This window comes from Sebastes fasciatus, chromosome 9 (assembly GCF_043250625.1).
Source record: "Sebastes fasciatus isolate fSebFas1 chromosome 9, fSebFas1.pri, whole genome shotgun sequence".
Lineage (NCBI taxonomy): Eukaryota > Metazoa > Chordata > Actinopteri > Perciformes > Sebastidae > Sebastes > Sebastes fasciatus.
In genome coordinates, this window is record NC_133803.1 from 18,754,257 (window position 1) to 18,770,315 (window position 16,059).

The window sequence follows — 16,059 nt, forward strand, 5'->3', positions numbered from 1 at the left end:
AGGTGAACTGTTGCTGAGCTTGCTGGGTGACAGAAAGCAAGATTGAAGCTACAAGAAACAGATTTTCCTAAAGATGTATTCTTAGAAAGCTGCTCCTCTCCTGACAGCTGCTTTGACTAAGACAGATCAGTGATTTGTGCTCTCTCTCTCTGTCAAAATGTCTAGCCAGTCGTCTATGTTGTAAGTCCTTAACACTCAAGAGGTATCACTCTGACCTCCTCCTCATCAGCATTGTGTGCAGATTTGATGCACTGGTATGCTGTGTGTCACACACGGCTCGCATTTGACAGCAGGACAGAGCAACTATTTGTGAGCTCTGGTGGCGTGTCTGCTGGCCAGCCGCTATGCAAACAATGCCTCACTCACTGATTTTTCAGAGGCCATGGCCTGAGGGAGACAGAGAGGGCGGGGTGGCGGTGGTGTCGAGGTTCTCTCCTGAAAACAGCAGTAGGGTAAGCGGATGTCCCTTTACTCATTTCTATGTAAATGATGTGTTGGACAACTCCTAAAGTCTCTCTCTATGTAGATCAGGCTTCAAGACTGGTAGGCCATCGGTTCAATCCTGCAGGGGCCGGCAGGATAAATCTGGGTGGGAAAGTGAAAAGGCAGCACTTGCCTAGGATCCCTCATTACCACCACTGAGGTGCCCTTGAGCAAGGCCCTTAACCCCAACCGCAACCAAAACACCAACCCAGCTCCAAGTCCAACATGCTGCAAAGTCTCTGGCCCAATCCCAAAGTCCACACTCACAGACTCACAGACTTTGAGGAGCGTTCCCGCAAAGTCCGGGATGGTTTAGGGCTGTCCCACTGTCAAATCGTTAAGTCCTTGAGGGCTCTCTCGCAGACATTTTGAGCCCTTTATGAACCCTCCCCGTAAGTCCGCATTCCTGCAGACTTTGCCTGAGGGAATACAATTTACATACAATACAATTCATAGCTGAGATCTGCAGAAACTCTCGCAAGACTCGCTGCCCGACGTCTTAAGCCTAACCTTCTAACAATCTGGCGAGTTTCCCCAGTTTGCGGGCTCCCTTCTAGCCATTACCGGTCATAGACCAAACACCAGCATACTTCCCCAAATGTAACCTTATGCAAATATAACCAACAGGGTGTGTTTTTTTTCTTTTCTTATTTTTGTTTGAATTTCTTTTCATTCAGCTAAAAGGTTTTCGGTTTTAATATGATATGAATTAAAGGGACTGTTTGTAACTTCTTACACGTATAAATCAATCCGGGTCGGTGTCCCATGCGCGCTCGCGTGTGGCTACGCTGTTCAGACAAGACTCCAACACAAACTACACGGAAGCACCAAAACAGCAAAGTTATATCTAGTGAAGCCCGTCTGTTAAACGGTGTTGGCCGCGGTCGGAGGACGCGGGGGAGACCGTAGCTTTGGTCTCCAGGGCCGGAGTCTCTGCTCCTCTGCCTGCCTGCCTGCCTTCAGTCACACACCGCGCTCGTACTCGCTATTTTGCTCTCACGTGCATGCGTGCATACTACACACTGAAGAAGAGTCAGTTTAGCTCTGAGAATATCTAGTAAATGTACAGTGGACGTTTGTGCAGAAATAAATGCTGCAGCTCCTCCAGACCAACAGAGGTTTCACGTGTCTTGTGAAGTGACGGGGCTCCGCAGCGAGTAACGTTATCGTCTCCGACCGGGTGCCGGTGTCTCCCCTGTTTCCTCCGGCCACGGTCGGGAGGCTGAAGCAGGAAAAGCCAACACTAGGATCAGCATTGATTCATGGAGACACCTTCTGGTCAGCTAACATTACTGCCAAGCAGGTGAAATATAGAGTGATATTGTGGTTTTAGCTGACGTGTGTCGCCTCACTGTTTTGAGCGATGCTCGTTCATGTTTATGTAGAGCGAGCACAAGTGCGATCCTGACGCTGACTTTCGTTGACTGAACAGCCACAGGTGTCGCTGTTAACAAGCATTTCTGATTCAAACAGTCCCTTTAATAAAACACAAAGGTTGGCGCCAGACTTGGCCTCCTGTGGGTCGGTGGGAGGATGGATGTATAATAAGACCTGGATATGGTATCCAGAAAAAAAAACTGCTCTTGGGAGGGATTTTCACGAGGCTTTTTATATATATATATATATATATATATATATATATATATGATATTTCTATATATATATATATATATATATATATATATATATATATGATATTTCTATCATATCTATGTCTTATTCTAGTCACACAAATAGCAATCATGCTAACATGAGTAGACGTGAATCAGAAATTACTGTATTTTGAAATGATTGCATTATTCAGAGTGGATGACCACTTATTTCTATGTTCCTCTATTTAAACTAAATTAATTGCAATTTTATTATATTTAGTTCATCGTGGAACAATTAACATCCAGTGCTGCAACTTCACGGCTTTAGCTTTGTGACAGATGAAAATTCAACAAACATGAGTATGACAGCATCAAAGCAGAGGGATCGGGTGAAAATCAAACTTAATCTCAAATTAATTAGTTTTTATTTTTTCTCCTCTTTGTAACAATCAATTATTATTGTCTGGTTTGTCTCCTTTTCTATCAACTCATACAAAAGCAGCAATAGATTTACTTGCCATTTTGAGAATTTGCAAGACTATATATAGTAGACGCTCTAGAATATTTTTGAAAAACCAACTATACTACTATACATAAAGTCAGCAAGCCACAAATCATTTTAGTCTAATCCAATTCAACTTTCACATTCATTATTTTTTTTCTCTGCAAATCCTGTTTGATCTGTCCGCGCTTCGTTCCCAGAAAATGTAATACGTGGATTATACCCGTGTGTCCCCAGCAAGACAAATGATGTCCTGTCAAAGTCTGGATTCACATCTGCAATGTCTTTTCACTGAGGTTGTGTAATAAGATCTCTATAATTTTACTATGATGTACCATTTTTCCTATAGCCATGAGTGTATATTACATGTTGAAGAATTGTCTGATAAATCTGATTACACATCGCTACCTGAGGATGATATCTTAGTTTATCCGATTTCCTTCTGTGTAGTATTTGTCAATACGAGTCATTCAGTTAAAACAATACCAAAAGAGCATATTCCATTCACCATTGTTTATTTGCAGGGGGGAAAGTGCACCATGAAACAAACACAGTATGAACATTCATTGCTTGGAACAGGTGGGAAAGGTTGCTAATTATTTTAGCTTTCAGCACATTATAATCATTTCTGAAATCAGAAAATACGTAGTATTCTATTATGTAAACCTGAAACAAAGTGTTTGCATGTAGGAAACATGAGGGTTCATATATTAACACCGTCATCCAGCTGCAGCACTAATTAAACAAGCTGAGGGAGTATGCATTTTGATAAACTGGTGGATGAACTGTTGCTGTGGTCTTTGTGGAATCATGTGCAGGCTGCTTACAGAGGCTGATCGGAGAAAGCGGTATAACTCTTCACACGTGCAAAGAAGAAGGGCGTGTACATGCTGTCCAGGTCAAACGCGGTGATAACCGTTTCTTCAGTCATCCTAAAAAAAACAGAATTAATGTCAATTTTGAAACAAATAGGGAAATATTTTTTTCTTCTCTACTACTATTGGTGCTTATGTCTCTTACTTGTAGGTGATGTGGCAGGAGTGGTGGATCCACACCAGCTTACTGAAACTCTGACGCCCCCCAGAGGACAGATGCAGTCCCACGTGGAAGCTGTGTTCAACCTCCGGAGGGGGGTTCCGCCTGCAGAACCGATTCCTTTGAAACTCGGTCGCTTTCTGTTAACAAATAACGCAGTTTACAAGCTGAGCCATTAACTCACCGGTTAGCTTGTTGTACTTTCTTCTTGTAAATTTGGAATTTACAGTTCATATGTCACTCAATAACGTGTAACTATGACATTGCTAGTTAAGAAGTAGTGCAACAATTCATTACAGTACAAAAGTATGATGCGAGTTCAGTTTCTTTATCATTCACATAGACGTTCAGATGAGTTATTCAAATTTTTGGAAAGTCTGTTCGCTTTGTTAAAATGTCCCTTTACACAAAAGTCCATCTGTAGCGCTTTAAATGATGTACAGTGGCCACTTAATCTTTCCTACGGTATACATCTTTATCTCACTCCACAAATGCGCCAAACTTGCGTTGCTATCACACTTAACTCGTTTGGTTCGGTTAAAATGAACTCAGGTCCATTTGCCCGGTTGGTAAGGTTGGTTTGGGCTGGTATGAAAGCTATCAATCTACCTCTGGTGCTGGATACAAGCACAGCAGTTTTAACAGCTTTTAAACTTATTAATCAGGGAAAATACCCAAGCTGACGTGCTTCGCCGATATGCATGGCCTTAAATACAGATCAAGAAGATTTCTGAGTTTAGCTTTTGAAATCCTGCTAAAATCACATATCTGCCATCATAAAATCCTGTGGTTGGAACTGCACCGGACTTCGCTTGGGAGCGGACCAAAGCCCACCTTTTCAATCGGTCTCGGTTCGGTTATCTGGTCCGCTCCCAAGCGAAGTCCGGTGCAGTTCCAACCACAGGATTTTATGATAAGCTAAACTCATAAATCTTATTGATCTGTATTTAAGGCCATGCATATCGGCGAAGCACGTCAGCTTGGGTATTTTCCCTGATTAATAAGTTTAAAAGCTGTTAAAACTGCTGTGCTTGTATCCGACTCTGTATACTTAGTCAGTTCATTAACTCCATTAAAAAGTGTGTGACAGCGATCCCACAGTAATACGCCTCATGTTGCGTCTGTGCGCTCCCTGACGTCCGCATTATGCGTTCGCACCAGTCATCTGTGAGCGAGCAAAGAGGCTTTTGTACAGTCCTGTCTCTACCATTATTCATCATAACATGCAGTCAATTTGCAGTCTAATAACACTTGTAATAAGTTATTAATCAAAGAACATACTGTAAATATACACATCAAAAGCATTAAAGTGCTGCATAAATTTATGTCAGTCACCAGAATTTGATTTCCCCACGAGGGTCCTGATGATGACGCTCACGTCCAATCGACAAGTTACCGATCAGTCTGTATACCCCCATGTTTACTCCTCTGGTTCGTTTCTAAAAAGTCAGCGTGAACAGGAACCGGACCAGAACTAAAATGCAACAATCATTTTTCCCTTGGTTCGGACCAAATGAACCCAACTACAGGTGTGAAAGCACCCTTATTCTCACCTCCTCCTTTCTCTTGCAGACAACAGCAAAAACTTTGGTTTGATTGTCGGTCTCCTGTGACAGACGGAAATGACCGAGCAGAGCAGAATCCATCCTGTAAAATGAAACAAAATGCAACAATCGTGAAAAGTGACGCCACTCAATCTGTGGAATTATTTTTGATGTTGCGACGTCTATTCTAGCCGAGTTTGTAGAAAACAGAGAAGGTGTACCTGACGTTCTTAGTACGCAAGCGAGGAACAACGACCAGAGGATCCTCAGGGGTGGTGATCATGACGACGTGGCCGTCAGGGAAGAACCGGAGGTACCTGTGACAACAATGTCAACGCATGCTGTGATATCTATACAGCTCACAATACAAAAAATAATGATTGAAGTCAAACATCTACCTGTAGTACTCAACGTGATGCCAAGCCCTGTAAAATCCATCCAGCGATTCCTCTCCTTGACGAATGTACGATGTCTTGCTGATATAAACACCTGTGAAAATAATAGGAATGGAAAGTTCAACATCCAGTTAATCATCTTCAATGGATGTTCAGTGTAATAATAGAATAATAGTTATAATATAGTAATAGAAAACTGATTTAGCCAACTGTCTATTTGAGACATTTGGCTTTCGAACTAACCCTAACCCTACGTCCACATGTGTGGTGGAGAATCATAAAATCCCAAAACCTGTGCACAACAGAGCCAGCACACTGCAGGAAGCAGCAAGTTCACACTACATTTTATGTTGACCAGTATTGAAACCAAGCGTGGTCTGTATCACATTTTAAGAGTTGGCACATTTTCAAATTTCTGAATTGACTGAAATGCCCCAGTTGCTCCAATAACGTTGCTGTAGTCCCACTGCAGGGGCCAACAGTGTGCTGCATTTTAAGAGCAGGTTGGAAAATATAAGATATCAGTACTGGTCTCATTAACTATGACATTCAAAATTTGTAACTGATAAAATACTTAATTACCATCAAAACGGACACGAGGCCTTCGCAGAAACATCTCCCTCCAGGATTTGAAGGGCACAAGTTTGGTGCAGTTCCGTCCCCACACTCTTATACAGGCTAAATGCCAAATCTCAGGATCCCTGAAGAGAAATAAAAAGAGGAAAAATTAAGATTGAGTGAACCTAAAAATCACGCACACAGAACTGTGTTGAAATTACTTTATCTATTGTGCAGCAACAATTTGAGATCCCTAATTGCCCGATCCCAAATCAGCAAATTTGAGACGCAAAACCTGAGAAAAGCAAGCTGTTGACAAACAACCTGTCACACAGCTGATCTGTTATGACAGAGGGGCTGACCTTGCACAAATGTAGAACCCACGGCAAACCAAAGAGAGCTGCTCCAGGGCTCGCATGTCCAGCTCACTCGACACAACCCAACGGAAAATGTACATCAGGATTTCGCGTGGCAAGTCTGCAGTAAATAAAACAAGAAACAAATTAGTTACAATAAATACAAGTTGGTAATGACTTTAGACATGTTTACAATCTTAGAAAAAAAATTACAGATTTTTACATGAAATGTGCATCTGAGTCAAATCAAACTCAGGAGTGCAGATCTTTGGAAAGGCGCTTTCCAGAGTGAGCTCCTGCTCAAAGTAGGCAAGTAGATCCTCGATATCACCGTCAGCATCATTGTCCTCCCTGCTGCAATAAAAACACTTGTTCAGTTTTAGACGTGAGAATATCCCAATCTTTAATACGAGCCTGCACGCTACATTATTCACCTTTCAGACATAAGCAAGGACCTGTGTTTGCTGTTTGGTGTGAATGGGTCAGCACACATTATCAAACCTGGCTGCATGACATTACTCACAACCGTTTCTCCACAAACTTTAAAACATTATTAGTTTTAATACAGTAACCCTTCAGTTACTATGGCAGATAATTACAGTCCTCTGTCTCCCATGTAGACCCTTTAATTTAAAAATATTCTAACAAGCACTTTTATTGTCTAAAAAAACATTGAAATTTGTGTTTTAAGATGTCAGAATTTCTAAATACAGACCTTTCACAGTGTATTGAAACATTGCAGACTTAGATTTTGTAATATCCAAAAGTAATGAAGCAGCTTACAAGTTTCCTCCACCTCGGTCTGCATCAGGAGGACGGCTGTAGTTGATTTTAAACTCAATGTCAGGCACAAGCTGCATAGCCATGCGATAGAACTTGATAGCTGCAAGTAAAGAAAGACGTCAAACGATACATTAACAAGAAAATAAAATTCAACAAAGTTCTCAGGCAGTGCAATCACCTGTTTTTGTTTTTAAATACAGAACTCACAAAACTATACGGGTGGCAATTAAACATGCTCAATTACTGTCATTGGCTATGACATCTGTTGACATTAGGGCTGTCAAAGTTAACGCAACAATAACGCTACCAATTTCTTTAACGCAATCAATCTTTTGGACGTTTAAGCTAGAGTGAAGATACGGGTATCATATGAAACTAGAAAACCTAATGAATCTATTGGTACCAACCATGTCATACTAGCTTGTCACAAAGGAGGTTAAATTATGCTACAAACTTAAGCTAAATTCTGGCGAGGAAAAACTGTCATGGCCATTTTCAAAGGGGTCCCTTGACCTCTGACCTCAAGATATGTGAATGAAAATGGGTTCTATGGGTACCCACGAGTCTCCCCTTTACAGACATGCCCACTTTATGATAATCACATGCAGTTTGGGGCAAGTCATAGTCAAGTCAGCACACTGACACACTGACAGCTGTTGTTGCCTGTTGGGCTTCAGTTTGCCATGTTATGATTTGAGCATATTATGTTATGCTAAATGCAGTACCTGTGAGGGTTTCTGGACAATATCTGTCATTGTTTTGTGTTGGTAATTGATTTCCAATAATAAATATATACATATATTTGCATAAAGCAAGTATATTTACCCACTCCCATGTTGATAAGAGAATTAAATACTTGACAAATCTCCCTTTAAGGTACATTTTGAACAAATAAAAAATGTGCGATCAATTTGCAATTAATTATGATTAACTATGGACAATCATGCGATTAATCGCGATAAAATATTTTAATCAATCGACAGCCCTAGCTCAAATCATTTCAGGTTTCATTTAAGATCATAACTGACGGTTAGAAATGCCTGTATTATTAACAAAAACCCTGATATAATGTATAATTTTCTACGAGCTTACTCTGAATTAATTGTCATTTCTTTTCCTAAAGAATTGGTTTTTTTTGTGATCAACCCAACATTTCAACCTATCACCAACATGCATCCAACATACGTACCCTCATAGACGGCTCCATTCTGCTCTTCCTGAACAGCTCTCAAGAACAGCTCTGTGGCCTGAGGGAAGAGGACTACTGTCAGTCATTCAACAAAAAAATTCAGTGAAAACATTCTGCAACACATCTACGTACATGACCTGGAGAAATCATTTCACAACTTACTTTCTCCTCCTGGGCAATGTCTTGTGACCTCTTCAGGCCTTTAGCTCGCAGCAGTCGGCTACACAGTCCACTTGCTCCAGAGCTCGATTTGAGTTCAGACATCCACTGAGCTCTGAACACACTGAGCTCCAGCTGCAATTCAATGACAAAGTTATTCAGAGCCAAAAATAGTCCTGAGCTTTGATCTCAGTCTGACTATAATAAGAATAAGAATTTATCAAGTAGGGGTGTGAGAAAATGTTGAAAAATATCAAGCATTGTGATCTTATGTTTTATGATGTTGTATCGATTTTTGCAAAGATTATGCAGCCAATACTTGATTTCATTTGCAAATAGATGCACCCTCTCAGTGTATGTGCCCTCTGGGAGTAATGCTATGTTGTTGGATGTTACGGGACTGTGATAAATGCAAATCCCACTGTTCTGATTGTATTAAAAAAAGTCACCTTTTTTTACTCACATTTTATGTATACTATGACAGTTTTCCTAAAATTAGATCACAATATATTGAATCATAACACCTGTATCATGATACGTATCGTATCGCCAGATTCCTGCCAATACACAGCCCTACTATCAAGAACTATTTCTCAATAGGAACCATGTGAAATAGCGTACATCAAACTTCTACATGGCTGCCGTAAATAAGAATATTGATGCGTTTCTTCATTTTACCTTTTTCCTAAACAAACCACAAAATACCTACCTAATGCTTCTGAAAAAGGTGATTCTTTATTTTAACATATGAGGTTTCTTGTTTTATAAATAATATTACTTGGCTCAGCATTCTGTAAAATACGTAGTGAGTGGTGTCAATCTGGATACATTTTGGTTTATGCGTACAACAGTGGCATAACTGAGGGAGGATCACCACCGAGCTACCAGCGTTGGAAACAGTAAGACAAGTACAGTCTGAGTTTAGAGTACATGTGTTTATGTACTGATACATGTTGTATTTGTACTGCAAGTGATCGGTTTATGTGACACTTGGAGCTAGCTGGCTTTTATAAGGCAGCACCGTGTTAACAGGTTAGTGGAGTTTAACAGAAACATATAACAAGAACAGACAGAGACAAATAAGAAAACAGCAGTGCACAGAAATATTGCTCTCACATCCTGATGGGATAACAGATGGGTGCAGTTGCCATTTATGCAGTCAATAATTTAGAAATTCAAAAAAGAACATATTACTTGTCATCTTACTCATGTATGTCCATAGAAGATTTCTCACCTGAAGGTTTGGGTCATCTGAACATTCATCTTCATCCTCAATCATACCTCCCACAACTGTATTTTCGTCAGCCTGTACAAGGAAGAAGTGAAGTATTACTCGTCACAGGAGCCGTTTGTCATCAAACCCGGTTACTATGGTCTGTGGTTTATGGATTTGTTTAGTATTTGGGTGGATCGGGTTGATGCAGATGACTGGTTTAGCAGACTGCGATTGCCAGAGCAGGACATTCAGCTCCTCACCGAGTCCCAATCCACCCAGAATGGTATTAAATGTTCAAATTTTCACAATTATAGCGGTACCTTGTGATGAAATTATTTAATTTATTCAATTAACTGAATAGAAAAGATCAGCTCCATTGTCACAGATAACCAATCCAGCTATTTGAGTCAGTATCGGCCTAATATTGGTGTAGATACATCCCTAGTTTGGAGCCAGGTTAAAAAACTGGTTTGGTTAAAGGAAAGGCATAGATGAAATAGTTGGCATTTGTCAACAATTCCTGACTTGAAGTACAGATGACTTATGACTTTATTCTCATAATACGACTTTTTTTCTCGTAAACATCTGACTTTATTCCTCATAATATTACGACTTTTTTCTCGTAAACTTCTGACTTTATTCTCATAATATTACGACTTTTTCTCTTAAACTTCTGACTTTATTCTCATAATATGACTTTTTCTCGTAAACTTCTGACTTTATTCTCATATTATGAATTGTTTTTCTCTTAAACTTCTGACTTTATTCTCATAATATTACGACTTTTTCTCGTAAACTTCTGACTTTATTCTCATAATATGACTTTTTCTCGTAAACTTCTGACTTTATTCTCATATTATGAATTGTTTTTCTCTTAAACTTCTGACTTTATTCTCATAATATTACGACTTTTTTCTCTTAAACTTCTGACTTTATTCTCATAATATTACGACTTTTTTTTCTTAAACTATTGACTTTATTCTCATAATATTACGACTTTTTTTCTTAAACTATTGACTTTATTCTCATAATATTACGACTTTTTTTTCTTAATCATTGACTTTATTCTCATAATATTACGACTTTTTTCTCTTAAACTTCTGATTTTATTCTCATAATATTTCTACTTTTTTCTCGTAAACTTCTGACTTTATTCTCATATTATTACGACTTTATTCTCTAAATCTCAGATTTATTTATTTTTCCTCAACAATGATAAATAAAAATGTAAACAAAAAAAACAGTTATTCATTTCCAGTATTTTTTTTATAAATCCACAGGGAGCCACTGGAGAGGAGCTAAAGAGCCACATGTGGCTCCAGAGCAGCAGGTTGCTGACCTCTGCTTTAATCTAATTAACTACCCAGCTAACAGCACACGACTGCACACCACCATGTAGGTTCATGCCAATGGACGATATAGATAATTAATCTGTTACACATAATATATTGTCAGTATGTCGTTAATTTAAGAGCAGCTGTCTGTGCACAAACATGTAAGTGTTGTTAACAAGTTAAACCCTGCAGAGACTCGTGTAGCAGAGCAGTAACTTAGGTTACAGCTAGCAGTAACTAAGGTTACAGCAGAGCAGTAACTAAGGTTACAGCTAAAGGAATCCATGGTGACCGTTAGCATCGTTAGCTTAGCTTAGCTAGCTGGCAGGCTAACGCGTTAGCTCTCGCTGAATAACAACTGTTAAAATCAGGGTGACCCACCATGACAGCTTGGCTTAGTAGGTCTGCTTCTGTTTATCGTCACAAGCGGTCAACAACTCGCGTTTACAGTTCACGGTCGGAGAAACGGACAACACAACGGACATATTTACGAGCACGAAGGAACGCAGCCATTCCGCTGAGTGGACCGGAGCTGCTCCGGTGACAACAGGAAGTCAGGGAGTCAGGAAGAGACGTTAGAGAAGGTAACAGGTAGAGGCTGTGCTGGGTATGGAGGACCAAACATGACTCGTTCATACATTTAATCAGAACATGATATGGTGGAATAACGAGATCAATAAATATTCAAATTAATAAATAAAATAATGGAGGAGTAAATAAAAGCTGGAATGTTATGTAATTAAATTTATAATTAAATAATTGTTATGGCCCACCTTAGCAAACAGGCTCTGAGACCATAGGAAACAAAAGAAGCATGCCCCAACTAAGAAAGGAATCTTATTTAACAAAAACATATTTAGTTTAAAGGGACTGTTTGTAACTTCTTACACGTAAAAATCAATCTGGGTCGCTCACATATGCGCGCTCGAGAGTGGCTACGCTGTTCAGACTCCCTGTGGACATGTACCATCAGACTCCAACACAAACTACACGGAAGCACAGAAACCGCAAAGTTATATCTAGTGAAGCACGTCTTGCGAAACAGTGTTGGCCGCGGTCGGAGGACGCGGGGGAGACCGGAGCTTTGGTCTCCAGGGCCGGAGTCTCTGCTGTACTCTGCTCCTCTGCTCCTCTGCTCCTCTACCTGCTTGCCTTCACTCAGCTCGTTCCACCTCATGTGCATGCGCGCTCACTACACACTGCAGAAGACTTCGTAGCTCTGAGAATATCTAGTAAATGTACAGTGGACGTTTGTGCAGAAATAAATGCTGCAGCTCCTCCAGAGCTGCAGCATTTATTTATTGCGTCACTTCACACGCCACGGGGTCTTGTGAAGTGATGGGGCTCGTCTCCGACCGGGTGCCAGTGTCTCCCTTCGACCGCGGTCGGGAGGCTGAAGCAGGAAAAGCCAACACTAGGATCAGCACTGATTCATGGAGAGACCTCCGCCTGGCCAGCTAACATTACTGCCAAGCAGGTGAAATATAGAGTGATATTGTGGTTTTAGCTGACATGTGTCGCCTCACTGTGTTGAGCGATGCTCGTTCATGTCTATTTAGAGCAAGCAAGCGCGAGCCCGGAGCTGATTTTCGTTGACTTAACAGCCACAGGTGTCGCTGTTAACAAGCATTTCTGATTCTTACAAACAGTCCCTTTAAATAATTGTTACGGCCCACCGTAGTGAACAGGCTCCGAGACCATAGCAAACAAAGGAAGCATGCCCCAACTAAGAAAGGAATCTTTAACTTACCTATACAGAAAACACACAAGCGACGCAGCAACGATGTTCCCATTAGGTATATTGGTTCTAGGAACATTTCCAGAAGGTTATTTCTGTAAAACCTTTAAATAAACTGTAGGGAGCTATCCCTGAAGGTTCCTAGAAGGTTCTAATTATAAAGCTGAAGTGCAGTTTTACAGTGGGCAACTTCGGGGTCTGAAATGTGAAGCCAATGCGGACGACTGCTGTGGAGGCGACTCCTCTGGTTTAAAAAAAGAAGTCTATGAGAAAATGAGCCTACTTCTCACTTGATTTATTACCTCAGTAAACATTGTAAACATGAGTTTATGGTCTCAATCGCTAGTTTCAAGTCTTCTTCAATACAGCATGATGTTCATTTAGTAAATTATGGTCCCATTTAGAGTCAAATAGACCATAAAGCAGAGTATACTTTAGGGCGTGGCTATCCTGTGATTGACAGGTCGCAACCACGGCGTTGTCCAGTCTGGGAGTTGTCTGTGTTTTTGTCATAAAACGTTAACCCTTTCACAGTGTGTTTACAGTTCTTCAAAAAGTTAATTGTAACCTTTTTGGTCGCCCTTAAAATGTCTTATGCAGCATTTGGTTGTACTTAGCTCCACCCTCTCAGGTCACTTGTGGTTGCAAAAAGCCAAAATGCCGGACTCGAGGCTTCAAAACGGCACTCCACTAACCAATTGGTGACGTCACGGTGACTACGTCCAATTCTTATATACAGTCTATGAGTTTTTATTAGTATCATTTGGCCTATTATAATTTCTTGTAGTAGTATAAAAAGTAGGGCTGCAAGTAACAACTACTGTATTTCTATTATGAATTCATCTGCCAATTATTATCTCAATTAGTCGTTTAGTCTACAAAATGACAGGAAATGTACATAAAATGATCATCAAAAGTTCTCAGAACCCAAGGTGGCATCTTCAGACATTTTGATATGACAAGCCAACAATCTGAAAGGCAAAATCTATTCTATTTAGAGCTATATAAAACAGAGTAAAAGTAGCAAATCCTTACATTTCAGAAGCTGGAACCAGCAAATATTTGGCATTGATGCTTGAGGAATTATTTAAAGGGCCACAGTGTGTAGGATTTAGGAGGATCTATTAGCAGAAATGGAATATAATATTCATAACTATGTTTTCATTAGTGTGTAATTACCTGAAACTAAGAATCGTTGTGTTTTTGTTAGCTTAGAATGAGACGTTTATATCTACATACAGAGCGGATCCTCTTCACGGAGTCCGCCATATTGCACCGCCATGTTTCTACAGTAGCCCGGAACAGATAAACCAAACATTGGCTCTAGAGAGAGCCTTCCATGTTTTTACGTTTCCTGAAGACCACCACAGTTCTCCGACACGCATGGGAAGGGAGGAGTGAGCGGAGGGGTATTCAATAGCGTTAGTACTCAACAAACAGAAACACTACACACTACTGGTCGTGTGTTGCTGCTATGTGAGACCGTATCTTAACACTTTATACAATTTTTGGTAAAAGCTATCAAAATGTGACATTTGCAGTGACATTCCTAATCATAGAATCTGATGGGTCACCAAATCCAGTGCAACACCTGCTGCTCCATATTTGCCATTCATATATTCAACTGTCATTCAACTGAAGAATGAAATAACTAGCCTACCTCTGTGTTGAGCCGCTCCTCTATCCAGGTGTGGTAGCTCCATACCTGCACAGCTTCATAAGGCGGCTGTTTCCCCTCGTTTTCATAAATGTTATTATACATCACTGGAATTATTGTCACAGAAGAGCTTCTTTCCCCCACCTCCTCAAACTATTGGTTAACCAACCATTTTAAACCGATTGTAAATGTCCAAAAAGAAAATTGTAAATCCTGTTAAACTTTCCCTGAAAAGCAATGACTGATATATCTTCCTGTGGGCCGCCACAATGAAAGTGTGTCAAAAGCTGTTGTGACAATATTGTCCAATGGAAGAGCTGCACACAGCATGTCTACCAGCAATGTAGTGGCAAATTTGAAGGCAGACTAGTTTTTCAAGTGTATGTGATAGGCTGGTTTTGCCAGATATTTCTGGGGAGTGGCAGTTCTAGGAATTTTCATGCTTTAATATTATAAGCTAAAACATAAATGAATAGGTACGTGCCTACACATAACTGTTTATGTGATTGTCAGTCACCTATTTTGCAGAACCTTTATAGTCAAGTAGGTTCTATCTTCCTCTAAATTAACTCAAAATGACTAATATGAATTATATAGTATATCATATATTATAGCATATGCCGATATAATAAAACAGTTAGTCTGGATGTTTTTGGATTAATATAAAAAAACAGGTTAGGACCTTAAGGCCGTTAAAGTCATGGACTTTGTTATGCAGAACAAACTGCAAAGTGTTAGGCAATCCCTGCATGGTGCACCAACATTACACCAGTTTACAGGCTTATTTTAGTCTGAGCAGACTAGCAGTGACTGCTTAAGTACCATGGATCATTACAGTTAGTGTGATGTGATTGAATTGTAATACATCAGTAATTTTATATTTAATAAAATACATAGAAAATATCACTCTGAAAGGATCAGTAGGCCTACTTTTACTTTTGATGATATTTTGATATATAGCTATTTTCATTTTATTTTTTCCAAGTAAAGTCTTGAAAGCATTTGTTTGTTTATGGAGTATTTTATTTTTCCAATGCTGCGTGTGTGTCAGAGATGGAGCAAAGTGAATCTACCCACCTACTGTGATTCAGTACAATTTTGATGTAATGTTACATCCATTTTGTGAGGTCGCTAATTTTTACACCACTACATTTCAGAGGGAAATTGTACTTTTTTCTCTCTACTCAACAGTTAGCCAGGATTGCACACTAACATTTTAGTTAATGTGAAAAACCTGTATTCCTAGAATGTCAATGTTGGTAAGACTTTCTGGTGGATAACATTCTCATTCTTGGAAAATTTTATTTGCACCATTCCAAGTATATGAAAGTGAAACCTACTGTAGGTTTAATGTGTTTCATTCTGAGTTTCTTTCTTACATAAAAGCCCTTAAAGTCATGAAAAACAAAAATGCATTGAAACTTCTTAGCATACTAGAAGAATATGAATTACAGGTACAGCCCTATAGCCCTTAATTTAATTTATTATTATTTTCATGTATAATTTTACATATTTTAT

General features: G+C 39.7%; 1 protein-coding gene across 2 annotated transcripts; it reads right to left on the bottom strand.

Moving 5' to 3' along the window:
• Nucleotides 1-3,075: 3,075 nt before the first annotated feature.
• On the bottom strand, nt 3,076-11,702 carry fbxo9 (F-box protein 9). 2 transcript variants are annotated; one of them, XM_074646406.1, is made up of 13 exons: nt 11,528-11,702; nt 9,831-9,902; nt 8,600-8,731; nt 8,438-8,495; nt 7,249-7,348; nt 6,689-6,819; nt 6,472-6,586; nt 6,134-6,252; nt 5,555-5,645; nt 5,378-5,473; nt 5,166-5,259; nt 3,598-3,752; nt 3,076-3,509 (listed from the first exon to the last, which is right to left on the bottom strand). In XM_074646406.1, exons 1-13 carry the CDS (start codon nt 11,528-11,530, stop codon nt 3,401-3,403), a joined length of 1,275 nt encoding a protein of 424 aa, XP_074502507.1. In that variant the 5' UTR covers nt 11,531-11,702; the 3' UTR covers nt 3,076-3,400. The 2 variants fall into 2 exon arrangements, with proteins under 2 accessions (XP_074502507.1, XP_074502508.1); XM_074646407.1 differs by having other exon boundaries at nt 6,689-6,816; nt 11,528-11,685.
• Between the last annotated feature and the right edge of the window lie 4,357 nt (nt 11,703-16,059).

Excerpts from the sequence above, each read along its gene's own strand:
- fbxo9 (XM_074646406.1), bottom strand. Across the intron at positions 8,496-8,599 it reads ACATTGCCCAGGAGGAGAAA|GCCACAGAGCTGTTCTTGAG; the intron begins GTAAGTTGTGAA and ends CTCTTCCCTCAG. Across the intron at positions 3,753-5,165 it reads TCTGCAAGAGAAAGGAGGAG|AAAGCGACCGAGTTTCAAAG; the intron begins GTGAGAATAAGG and ends ATTTGTTAACAG.